Source organism: Prunus mume, linkage group LG2, assembly GCF_029339155.1.
Source record: "Prunus mume cultivar Tortuosa linkage group LG2, ASM2933915v1, whole genome shotgun sequence".
NCBI classification, from domain to species: domain Eukaryota; kingdom Viridiplantae; phylum Streptophyta; class Magnoliopsida; order Rosales; family Rosaceae; genus Prunus; species Prunus mume.
The window spans coordinates 16,646,308-16,657,670 of record NC_142699.1 but is presented as its reverse complement, the minus strand read 5'-3'; the positions used below and the strand labels follow the sequence as shown (position 1 = coordinate 16,657,670).

Genomic DNA, 11,363 nt, shown 5'->3' with positions numbered 1-11,363 from the left:
TCTCTCTCTCTCTCTCTTCCTTATAATATTGCATTTCACACTACACTCTGTCTCCCCCCTAGTTCTCTCTCTCCTACTTTCTCTCTCCGTTCTTTGCCACTTTCTGAGCTCACATTGAAGCTGATAGTCCAAAATTTAGAAATTCAACAGAAAAAATTTGCGTAATGGGTCTGACTCTGACCCTTAAAAAAGGAAAAAAGAAAAAGGAAAAAGGAAACCCCAAATGGGTTACGCTTTTTAAGTTCTTTCAACCAGTAAGTAAAAGGGAAGGATTAAAGAGTTGCACAGGAAGAAGGAAGCGTATTGCCCATCAAAGCACGGCATCTCCAATTAAAACCAGAAAGAATCTGATGGCCGGCTTATCTTTCTAATTTTCATTTCTGTCCGATCCGAGTGTGTTTTAAATCATCATATGGTTAGGTGTTTTTTCCGTGACCAATTTTTTTTTTATTAAAAAAGAAAAAAAAAAAAAGTTGGGGCTTGTCCATTTTTCTTCCGGTTGCTGTGTGTTGTTTTTCTAACAGGTAGAGTGAGTCTGGCGTGTGTAATGTGCTCAGGATTTTATTTTATTATAGATCCAATTGGTAGGAAGGGAAGTCCAAAAATCGTAATCACAAATCTTTGGGATAATGACATTGCGACAAGCCCCAGATCTCATTCTCCTCTAAATTACCTTAAACCCCGTATTTTGATACATAATTCCGAAACTACCCCATCTTCGTTTCTTTTGGTTGATTTCCAATTCCAAGCTCGATGCTTTTCTCTCTTTTTTATCTGACATTTTCATTTTCATTTTCATTTTCTTTACCTACTACCTAGGGAATGAGAGTGTGCTTGTGTTATGTTGTATTGATTAGAAGTATTTAATTTAAATACTTATTGGAGAATGTCTTATATTATATTGATGTGGATCAATAAGTCTTACTTCACATTTCTTGTTCATAATTAACTCACATTTTGAGCTCATAATTAACTCAAATGACGCCAGCAAAAAATAAACGCATATGTTTTGATAATGATAGGATAAGTTTGAGTTTTTTTATTTTTATTTTTATTTTATTTTATAAAATATGGGATAAGTTTTAGTTGGCTAGATAGATATATGTTTGGAATGACACATAAATAGTAGGTGGTGTTGGTTTGTTTAAAAAGGGATATCTTTTGATGGAATATGGGGAAGATTTCATGGGGACCATTTTCATTCACACGTCCTATGGTATATATGAATAAATAGGCAAAGGGACTAAATCTTAAGCATGAGGCAAAGGAAGTTTTAGGGTTTTTGGTTTTGTGTTCTAGCAATACTATTACCTTATTAATTAGCAGAGCAATTAAGGGAAGGAAATGGCTTAAGTAAGTTTAAGGGAATGGCTTAAGGGTTATTTTATTTTGGTACCACTCAAAGTGTGTGGGTGGTGTCGGCCATGTGGTGAGGTGGTCAACCTCACTCACTCACACCTATCACTTTCACTTTCCCAAACAAAAAAGTCTCATTCTACTTCCATGTTTCTTTCTTTTGTTTCTTTTCTTCAAATTAATGATCATCATGTCCATTGTGACATTGTCCTCCCTACCTGCCATGCCGTATATCATATGCATGCCAATTTGCAAATTTGCATGTGCTAATGCCATCCATCCCATCCCCCTCACATACTTCACATGCCCAGGTGCTGCTGCTTTCTCCGTCTCTATAGCATTTGCATCCAAATGTCCCATGCCCTGCACTGCCTCTGTTGTACGTGGTCCTCTGATTTGGTTTCATTGAGCCATGTGATTCTTTCAGCTCCCTCCCTATATCCAAATCCAGTGGTTATTATTATTATTAACAGATAATTATTTATGCAGGTTGTGAGTTTACTTAAAGGTGTACTGCTTGCTACTAGTAGATACGGATAATTCAAAATTGCAGTTAAGTTTCACTTTCGCCCGCCCATCACCTAATATAATTGAGATTCTCACACACACACCAAACTGAATCAAACTTTCGTTGTATCTGACGGACAAGAATATGAACATTTATAAATCATTTCTACTGCTTCTTCTTCTTCTTCTTCTTCTTCTTCTTCTTTTTTCCAAAATTTCTACTGCTTCTTTATTTTTACGATCATGATCCGAGTTTGGCTTCTGGCTTTGATACCTAAATATTTCATCAACATAATTGATATGAAATAATCATAAACATGGGCTTGCTTCATAAGTCTCATTGTACGACATAACCAATTAATTACAAGTTGAGTAGTCGTTGCAAGTTATTATTTAGTTCATGTATTTCTTTAGTTTTGTGTAGAAAACAAAACAAAATAATGTTATAATGGGTTTCCTATTTCCATTTGCTACAAAATAGTTTTGCCATGAATCTCCTCCACTAGCATTAGCATTAGCATTAGCATTAGCATATGACTTTCTTTTTTAAAAGGTTGCCTTCGCCTTAGCCTAGTTTGGATCAATTTTGTGATTTGAAGGTATAACCGTAACAATAAATTCAAAGCATTAGCATTAGCACCCTCACTTACTTTATAAGAGAATCAAATTAATTCATAACGACCCCTACTTTTCTTTTTAAATATATATATATAACAACAAGTGCATCTTCTATTTTCTTTTTTTAATTATTGCTATAAACAAACAAGTGCATCTTCAAGTTCCAATTGATTGAGGCTTGAAAACCTGTTGTTAGTCTTTATGGTGGATTATCTACAAGGAGAAAATCGAGGTTAAAAATAAGGTGCTCTCTTACTTTCAAAGTCAAAGTCCTTGAAACACAATTTTCTTTCTCAACCAATTAAATTTAATCCTCCAGTTCCAGCCTCCTCCAGGCATGAAAGTTTTGAACAAAGGGAAGGACGCTTTGATTGCTCAAACCTTACAAAAGATGTATATATATATATATGTGTTGTTGGGGCTTTCTTATATATATTTTTCTCAACCTCATTTTTCTGATAATATATTAATGAGGGGGAGCTGCACATGAACGAACCATGATCAACAACACAAAATCCACCAGCATAGAGTAAGTGCTTAAAGGGTTCATTGCACTTGCCACTCTCCTACGCCAATATAAACATATTTAATCCTTAAACTCAGTTTTGCATGTGCATCGATACTACTACAACTCTCTACTTACTTATTTTATGTACATTTAGTACTTCTCATTAATTTTTCTTTTGGGAGTTTTATTATCATGCCCAATATATATAGGGTTGAAAATGTCGATAAAGAATTTAGGGTTTAGTGTCGATAAACATAAACTAATGATCATTTCCAAACACGGTGATGGGGTCACTCAAATAAAGGAATACGTACGTGGTTGAATATTTTGTCAACAAGGTTGGAAGTGTTTGGAGTACTGGAAGAGAAAAGAAAGGTGCACATATAATCTTTGATATACTTGGATTGGATTATATGCCTTGACTGAGCTGATGGCGTTGTTTAAGACAAAGGAATATTAACGTTTGGGATAGATAAAGGACAAGATCAAAGACATGAAAGTAACTTTTTTTGCTAATTGCAGCTAAGCTAGCGGGGGTCGCAAAAGGGCAGGCATATATATCTCTAATCCGAAGCTTGGTTGGGTGGTATATACCTAAACAATTAGGTCTCAAGACTTTGCGTTAATATCATCTTGGTTGGTTTGGAATATAAGGACGAGATAAGATCGAAGAGATCATAGATGATGAGAAGATTGCGAATATAATGTACGTGGCAAATCTCCTAGTCAAAGTAGGAGAAAAATCATTAGTATTTCAGAAAAGAAGATGCCCCCCATATTACTAGTATGAGTGGGCCAGGCCAGATTACGCATTCCATATCCATATAGTCTGCCAAACCCAAAAAATCAAACTGATGACGGCCAAGTAAAAGTAAGAAAATGTGTAAGAAATATGCAGCTGAGATTAGAGATATGATCAACAAAGTAAAGCAATCATGACTAATCCAATTGGGCTAAGTATAAATTTGTTGGCCTCATATATATATATATATTGGACTTGGAGCATTGAACAGTGTCACCACGAATAATTTCGGGTACCAGACCAGAGTCACGGATGTAGTCGGCCAATGGGCTGAGGTCGTCTCACATGTCCATTTCATTTTTGACCGGACAGTGTGGACTAGTGCAGTCATGGGCATTTCATGTTCATGTATGCAGTCTCTCTATCGTCACGTGTCTCTGGCTTAGTTTCCTGGTTTCCTCTCCAAATCACATCAATTTGCGATTGCAGACTTTGCAGACTTTGCAGACTTGCAAGCCCACTCAAGATTCAAAGAATTTGCAGACTACTGAGTCTCTGCATCATTCTTTGTTATGACACAAGGATAGACTGTCGAGAGCGTGAATCTCATAATAATAAATTCACATGCTCTTATATCATTCTATAATAAACTTAAATGAGCCGTGTGAAGGAACATGTGGAGAGAGTTGACATGACAACCAACTTCATCAAATTGACGATCGCGAGTAAATATTTCACTTAAGAAACTGCCCTCTTTTTACTTTTGGTCAATTTTTTACCATGCTTTTTCTGAGTGCGCCATATATACAAGCCCAAGCCCCAACGTTCATTTTTGCATAACAAGCCCAAAAGTTTGTTTTACCAAAAGCAAAAGGCAATGGGTTTTGCAATTTAGGCTGTATTTTTCTTTTCTTTTTTTGTTGATGTAATTTAGGCTTTTGGTCTTGCAATTGCACGAGCATGCAGAAAAACTTGCATGAAACGAGAATAATATTATTTTACATAAAATTAACGAACGATCGATTGTAGGCTGATTCATATACAGATTTGAGAACAAAAGAAATAAGAACAAGAGAAGATAATAGAATAAGAGTATGGTTTGGAGCTCGAAGCAAATCAACATTCCATCATGAAGCAGTTCCTTTGTTTTTATTTATGCTGCCAAAGTTAAAGTAACATCAATCAATCAAACAAAGCAAAAAAGCAAATATCGGGAAGATACATTCACACATGTTAAGAAAATAAATAAAACATACTCAGGATCTGATTAGAGCAGCAATTGTGTATATCGTGCTTATTACCCAAGGATTAACTAGGATGATCAAGGGGAGGGGGTGGGGGACCAATTCTCATTTCATCACATCCGTGACACGTGTCATCACCACGTGCTAGTGGTCGGCCATTTCTTTAGTTATTTTTCTAAATGTATGTGTATTATTTTCGATTTCCTTGGATTAATTTTGGGAGTTTGTGAAGTGTGGGCAGCAAGTCTTGTACTCGAGTGGGAGCATGAATGAAGCTGTCGGGTCTTAGTGGGCCGACGATCCATTTGTAAGACTAATAAGAGTAGTAAAGTTTCCTTTGACGTCTGTCGTTTTTCTCTGCCTTTTTATTTTTTTTCTAAAAACTCATTTCTTTGGGTTATTTATTTTATAGTATCTAATATAATCCTCTGAAATTAATTTAAGGCTGAGTCAACTTAACCTACACGGGTTTTAAATTACCATCCAATCCAATCTGATTCACATGCCAAAACTTTGAGTTTAAAAATCTTCCAATATCGGATATGCGATAAACTATCATGATTTTGACCTAAAACGAATGTCGTTGTTAAATTACAAGAAAGGGAAAAGCATCGTACCCAACGTTTGTGATACAAATACAATTCGGTCATTTCATAGTTGAAGATGAGATCTTTGCAAATATTTGTGGACCCACCTTTAAGGTAAGGTAAGCACAGGCCTCCCTCAACCTTGTTTTGGTGCTTCACAAAGGAAGGTGGTTTTTTTATTTTTTTTTGGTTTGTTGGTTCTGTTTTCTTTCTCCCTATTTGCTTGCTTGTCAGCTTGCATGGTGTTGGACTTGAGTATATGTGTGTCCCATATGTTGGAGCCATAAATAAAAGAAATCTGCAAGTGGGATAAATAAGTGTAAGAAATATCATAAAAGCAAAGCAAATGAATTATGAAATTAATGGATAAAAGGCAAGTGTGAGGTGTGACCGTGTGAGGCCTTATGTTATGTGCTGCATGAAAATTGTCAGGCATGTAAGTGGCAAGTGGGAGATGATGATGAGATGGAAGTTATGGGTAGTCCATCTCATCTGACTGACAAAAGATAATCTGTATGTATGTGTGTTATGTAAATACTGGAAAGAATCTGACCCTTCTTTTAAAAGTGAAAGAAGAATGAACAGTGAGTGAGTGAATGAGCAAAGAGACACTACACTTTGCAAGTATCTTTTTATGTGGGACTTGAACTCAGTACTCTTCGCTTTCTCTGTTTGCTCTCTCTCTCTCTCTCTCTCTCTCTCATCTCATTGATTTGATTTGTTTCATACTAATAGGTAGCTGTTGGAGACTGGAAGAGCCCAAAATTCAACGAAAATAGTGGTTAAGTGTGTTATCTGATTTTTCCTTTTCTCTGTCTGATATCTTTCTGACTTTACACCATCATCCCCATCCCTCCTACCATTTCTTTCCCATAATTGTACACCTTTCTCTGTCTCTGTCCTCCTTCCCTCATCTTATCCTCATTTATTTCTCCCTTAATTCCTTTTACCCACTCCTTTTCTGGTAAAAAAAACTTGCAAAGAAACCCAGATAAGATAACAGGCCTGTCTCTTTAGTCCTTGTGGTGGTGGTACTGGCACTTCCCTTAAGTGGCATGAGGCATATCCCTAAACCATAGCGCCCTGCAACTTCAAGACTATGTATGTATGAACTCTCTCTACCTCTATAGATTTGATTTTGATTGCAGCTTTACTGCTCTTTTCGTATGCTTTTCTTTGTTCTCGCTGTAGTCCTAGGCTTTTTTGCTTATAGTTAATTTCTTTCCTTTTGTTTATTTTTGGTTTTTGGGTCTAAAATCACTACAATTCAACCTACTACTACTACTGTCTTGTTTAGGAGGGTCTTGGTTATGAATGGTTGAATTTATTTTGAGCTCTGTTAGTGACTTGTACAGGACTGGTGAGCTTTGGTTGATTTTATGCTTATGAGTATTTCATATGATGTATTTTAGCTTTTTTTTCTTTCCATGTTTTTGAATATATTCAGTCCGGACTTTCTGGGCTTCTTTATTGTGTGATCTTCTTTTGGACTATTCTTTCTCCCCGAATAAACCAACGATTATGCTTTTTCTGAAATTGAACCTCTTGCTTTGGATGCTTGTTTGGTTGTGCTGAGTTGTAGTACCTAATTCATATGATTATTACAGTAAACTAGTAGATGTTAACTTGTAGTAGATTATCAAAAGTAAAAGGTGAAAAGCAAGGTCCATTTTGATCATCTCTGGATGGAAGCAATTTTTTTGGTTGCTTATAACAAAATTTAAAGGAGATCATTCAAAAAGAATACTGACATGCTGAAGAATCATGGATCTTTATTGAAAATTTATAAAGTATTGATGTCTCCTATAGGCTTTTGATGTTAACAGCATTTGGTATTAGGTAGTAGGTAGAAGCTAATTCATGGAAGTAGCTGAGGAAACCTTTCCACTAATTGATTTGGTATTCTGCTGTTTAATAATTTAGGAGTACTGGTGTTCAAAAGTACCTCAAGTTTGTAATATATATCCACATGGATAAAGACAGTTTGGGTACCACTAAAAATCAGAAAAATTGAATAAGAATACCACTTTTCATAGTGTAGTCCAATGAAAGTACTTATCACCCACAATCATATGGAACAAGGGATTGCATACTAATCCCTTATTCCGAACAATCTTGTTAATTTGTTCATGCATTAGCTACTGTCTTGAGAAGCATATATGTATGAGCATGACAATATCATGGTAATACGATTTCGTAATTTGATGGAAATCTGTCTTTTCCATGTTCTCCAATTTTAATCTTAACATCCTGTCTCAAACATTGGGTAAACCATGGTTGTAGTTTTACTGATTTCTCATGATGATTCCCCACCTTTCAGAGATGCACCCTTTTCGAGATAAATAGACACAAAGGCACCCCAGAGCCCAATTTTTCTTTGTAGAACTCTTATGTGACAAACAAATATGTTCTCAGGACATCTTTCCCTTATTGAAGTTATGACTCTAACCTGTGAGATAACAGCTCCTTCCTGATTTTCTTTTGTTTTTTTCTTTTCTGATTAGTAAGTTCCTTACAGAGATTTTGAGATTGTACTATTCCCACTTCCTAATTGCTTAAGGAAAAGCTTTTACACAATATGATATCAGAGGAAATAGTGATGTTTGAATCCCAAGGCCTTCCAAGCTCCAGTCAATTTCAGAATCTCGCACATTAGATTCACACATGAGAGAAATGTTTGATAGTTTTAAATTGGATTCTCACTATTAAGACAGAGAATCTCCACTAAACTAGAAAAAAGCACGAGTCACAGTATATTACTTTTAGAGAGTGTTCATACATGCAGGCCTTGTAAGCTCCGTATTCCATAGAATGTTATGCATTGTGTTTGACATAATTGTTTTATGAGTTTCTGTTATGTAGTTTGCTGATGGAACACGGCTGATGGCTGGTCATGTTTCTCTATATGGAATCGCTAGCTAGGAATTGTATGCAACTACTAGGCAAAAGTGCATGATTCATGTTCAACAGAAAGACAGTGATAAGTTGATTGGTGTTTATTAGATGAGATGAAATATTTTCATTTTTGGTCAAGATACTGTATAATCAAATGAAAGTTGGCGGGATTTCTGTCCATGTGTTTTCACATGCATCCCATTTACCGCCATCAATCCCTCTTTGCAAATTCTCTTGCTACAAAATAGAAGAGAAGAAAGAATCCTAATATGTCATGAAAAATTACTCATTCTGGCATTCGTGATTGCAGGCGAAGAGCTAGCTGACGACGACACTGTCAGCAGTTCCTTCAATTCTTCGTCTGATTTCTGATATATAGAAGAAACAAGTTCGCGACTTCACTGTCCTGCTGAAACATGGTCACACCAAACTTGAACTTGGAATATGAAAATGATTCGGAAGTTACAAGCCAAGAAAATTCCAACATCCCTCTGCAAGAAGAATCCCCTGATCTCTCAAAGGATAGCACCACCACTTCTTCCTGCCTCACAAATCAGACAAACCTCCAACAACAAGATCCGGGGCCTCTTTCCCTCAACTTGACACTCCAGTTTAGCTCCTGTGACATTGAATTGAAGGGCACAGGGGAGACTAGCAGTACTGAAGGAGCTGCACCCCCTACTTCAGAAGCAACAATGCCAAGGGTGTTCTCATGCAACTACTGCAAGCGTAAGTTCTATAGCTCACAGGCACTTGGTGGCCATCAGAATGCTCACAAGAGAGAGAGGACAATGGCCAAGCGTGCTATGCGTATGGGAATGTTTCCTGACAGGTACACTAGCTTGGCATCTCTTCCCCTGCATGGTTCTGCTGCTTCTGCATTTCGATCTCTTGGTATCGAAGCTCATGCTGCAGTGCACCAAAACATTATGATACCGTCCGATCAGAGGCTCCCTGTCCCTGACACGAGAGGTGTGGCAAGGTTTCAGCAAGGCTATTTTGGAGTGCCAATGTTTATGGAAGAGGATGATGTGGGTATGTTTTGGCCTGGGAGTTTCCGTCAGGTGGGTGAGGGAGTTGGAGGTCATCATTCAAATATGCAGTTTTCTCAAAATCCAACAATGAATTCAGGAGGATCCACCGTGCCACCAAATGCAAAGACAAGTTCATCTTCACCTGATCTTACTTTAAAGCTCTGAGATTTTTGTTTTCTGTTTAGATATATTACCTTTTAGACATGCTGCCATGAATAGTATTATTAACTTTGTACAGTGAGATATGCATTTTTAACGGCTGCAGATTTCTAAATTTTTTATGGCTGTATTTGTTTATTTTATAAGGATGTTCTTGGTGTTAATTGCTGCTGATGTATAACAAGTTTTGGAGGTGAAGATGATTGATAAGCCTTGTGATGATCATGATGTCTGCAGACTGCAGTTGTGGTTTATGATTAATGGGATGGCAATAATTGGTTTAAGCATGAATTTCATAATTTTCTGTTCTTTTCTTGTTTGATTGGTAAAGCCTATGCTAGAATTAATTGGTCACGCAAACAACTTATAGTTCAAGTTGTTAAGTGTAATGTTCAAATCATCCCCCAATATCATCAAGGCATGTATAAAAAAATAAAAAATAAACAGTCAACTATTTTGAAATGATTTATTAAAAGCAGGAATGTTTGTATCTAGAAGGGGGTTCATGAACCTAATAATGATATTAGCAAAAATGATTAATGAATGAATTAAATAATTAAAGTAACGCGGATAGCGTAAATGATTGGAAAAGATCCCGCGACACCGTCGCGAAATGTAAGGCGTTTCTCATGGTCCTCCTACCTGACGTTGGTTTAGCTGACCAATTTACCATTTCATATGGACTTAACTTGAATGTTGAATTTTTAAGAGAGTATATGCTTTGAGTCTTTCTTGAGCTCGCTTTACTTGAAAAGCATCCTTTCAAATTTTATAACGTGATTAAAAGATTATTAGTCTAAAGTATGAATGGCGCGTGTATTTAGAGGAGGATGCTTATACTCTCTTTTTTTCTTTTTTGTAATAGAAGGTTTAGAGGGGGAAGGCTACCTCATCCCAAGGCCAATACATACCAAGGCCTCTTTGAGGATTTATAAAGGGAGTGTTAGCTCTTTTTTTGGTTTTTACATATTACCCATTAAGAGAGATTGTCGATAGCGGAACTTGAACCTAAATATGGATAACAAAAAGAACGATCTTTACCAACTCAACCAACTCTCACTCTCATTGGCAGGATGTTTATTCTTAAACAAATGCTCAATGTATAAATTCATAATCGCTCAGCGCAAGTCTAGCAGGCTCGAAGGCAAGAACAGCCTGAGGATGAAATTATTTATAAACAAAATTATAAAAAAAATTAGAATATTTTTTATACATACTTAGCAAATTTATTTATTTATTATTAATCTCATACATATAAATAAAATTAATCCCATATTAATAGTAATTGCCAATGACTCTAAAATATCGATGGTATCGGAAATATCGGTAGTCCAAAAACACTCAAATTTCAATGGAAATATCGGGATATTATCGATATCGATAAAAATTAAATAAAAACCAAGGAAATTGTAAAAAAAAACTTGGAAATTTTTATTGAAACTTTGGAGGATGTTTATTTAGTCAATTATCTGTTAGTTTATCACAAAAAATTGGAAAGAAATGCATTGCATGATGGGTTTAACTAATTTAAGTTGATTATTGTAGAAAATATGTAGTAATTAATGAAATAAGATTAAACGCACCATTACTACAATATTTTACACTTTATACATTGCATGGTAAGATACATGAGTGACTTAATACCACACAGAGTTCCCATTTGCATATTATCACAAAAACATAAGCAATATGGTGGTTAAGGCATTGGAGGAG

General features: G+C 36.0%; 1 protein-coding gene and 1 long non-coding RNA gene across 3 annotated transcripts; both read left to right on the top strand.

The window, feature by feature from the left end:
* The first annotated feature begins 1,601 nt into the window (after positions 1-1,601).
* LOC148919738 (uncharacterized) lies at positions 1,602-2,038 on the top strand. The gene is made up of 2 exons (XR_016124748.1): positions 1,602-1,735; positions 1,846-2,038. It is a non-coding gene; the product is annotated as an uncharacterized LOC148919738 (long non-coding RNA).
* Positions 2,039-5,959: 3,921 nt separating this feature from the next.
* Positions 5,960-9,934, top strand: LOC103320975 (zinc finger protein 4-like). Of its 2 annotated transcripts, none has more exons than XM_089046873.1 (2): positions 5,960-6,667; positions 8,768-9,934. In XM_089046873.1, the coding sequence occupies exon 2, from the start codon at positions 8,874-8,876 to the stop codon at positions 9,654-9,656; it is 783 nt and encodes a 260-aa protein (XP_088902999.1). In that variant the 5' UTR covers positions 5,960-6,667; positions 8,768-8,873; the 3' UTR covers positions 9,657-9,934. The 2 variants fall into 2 exon arrangements, with proteins under 2 accessions (XP_088902999.1, XP_008220936.2); XM_008222714.3 differs by having other exon boundaries at positions 5,962-6,663.
* Positions 9,935-11,363: the final 1,429 nt, after the last annotated feature.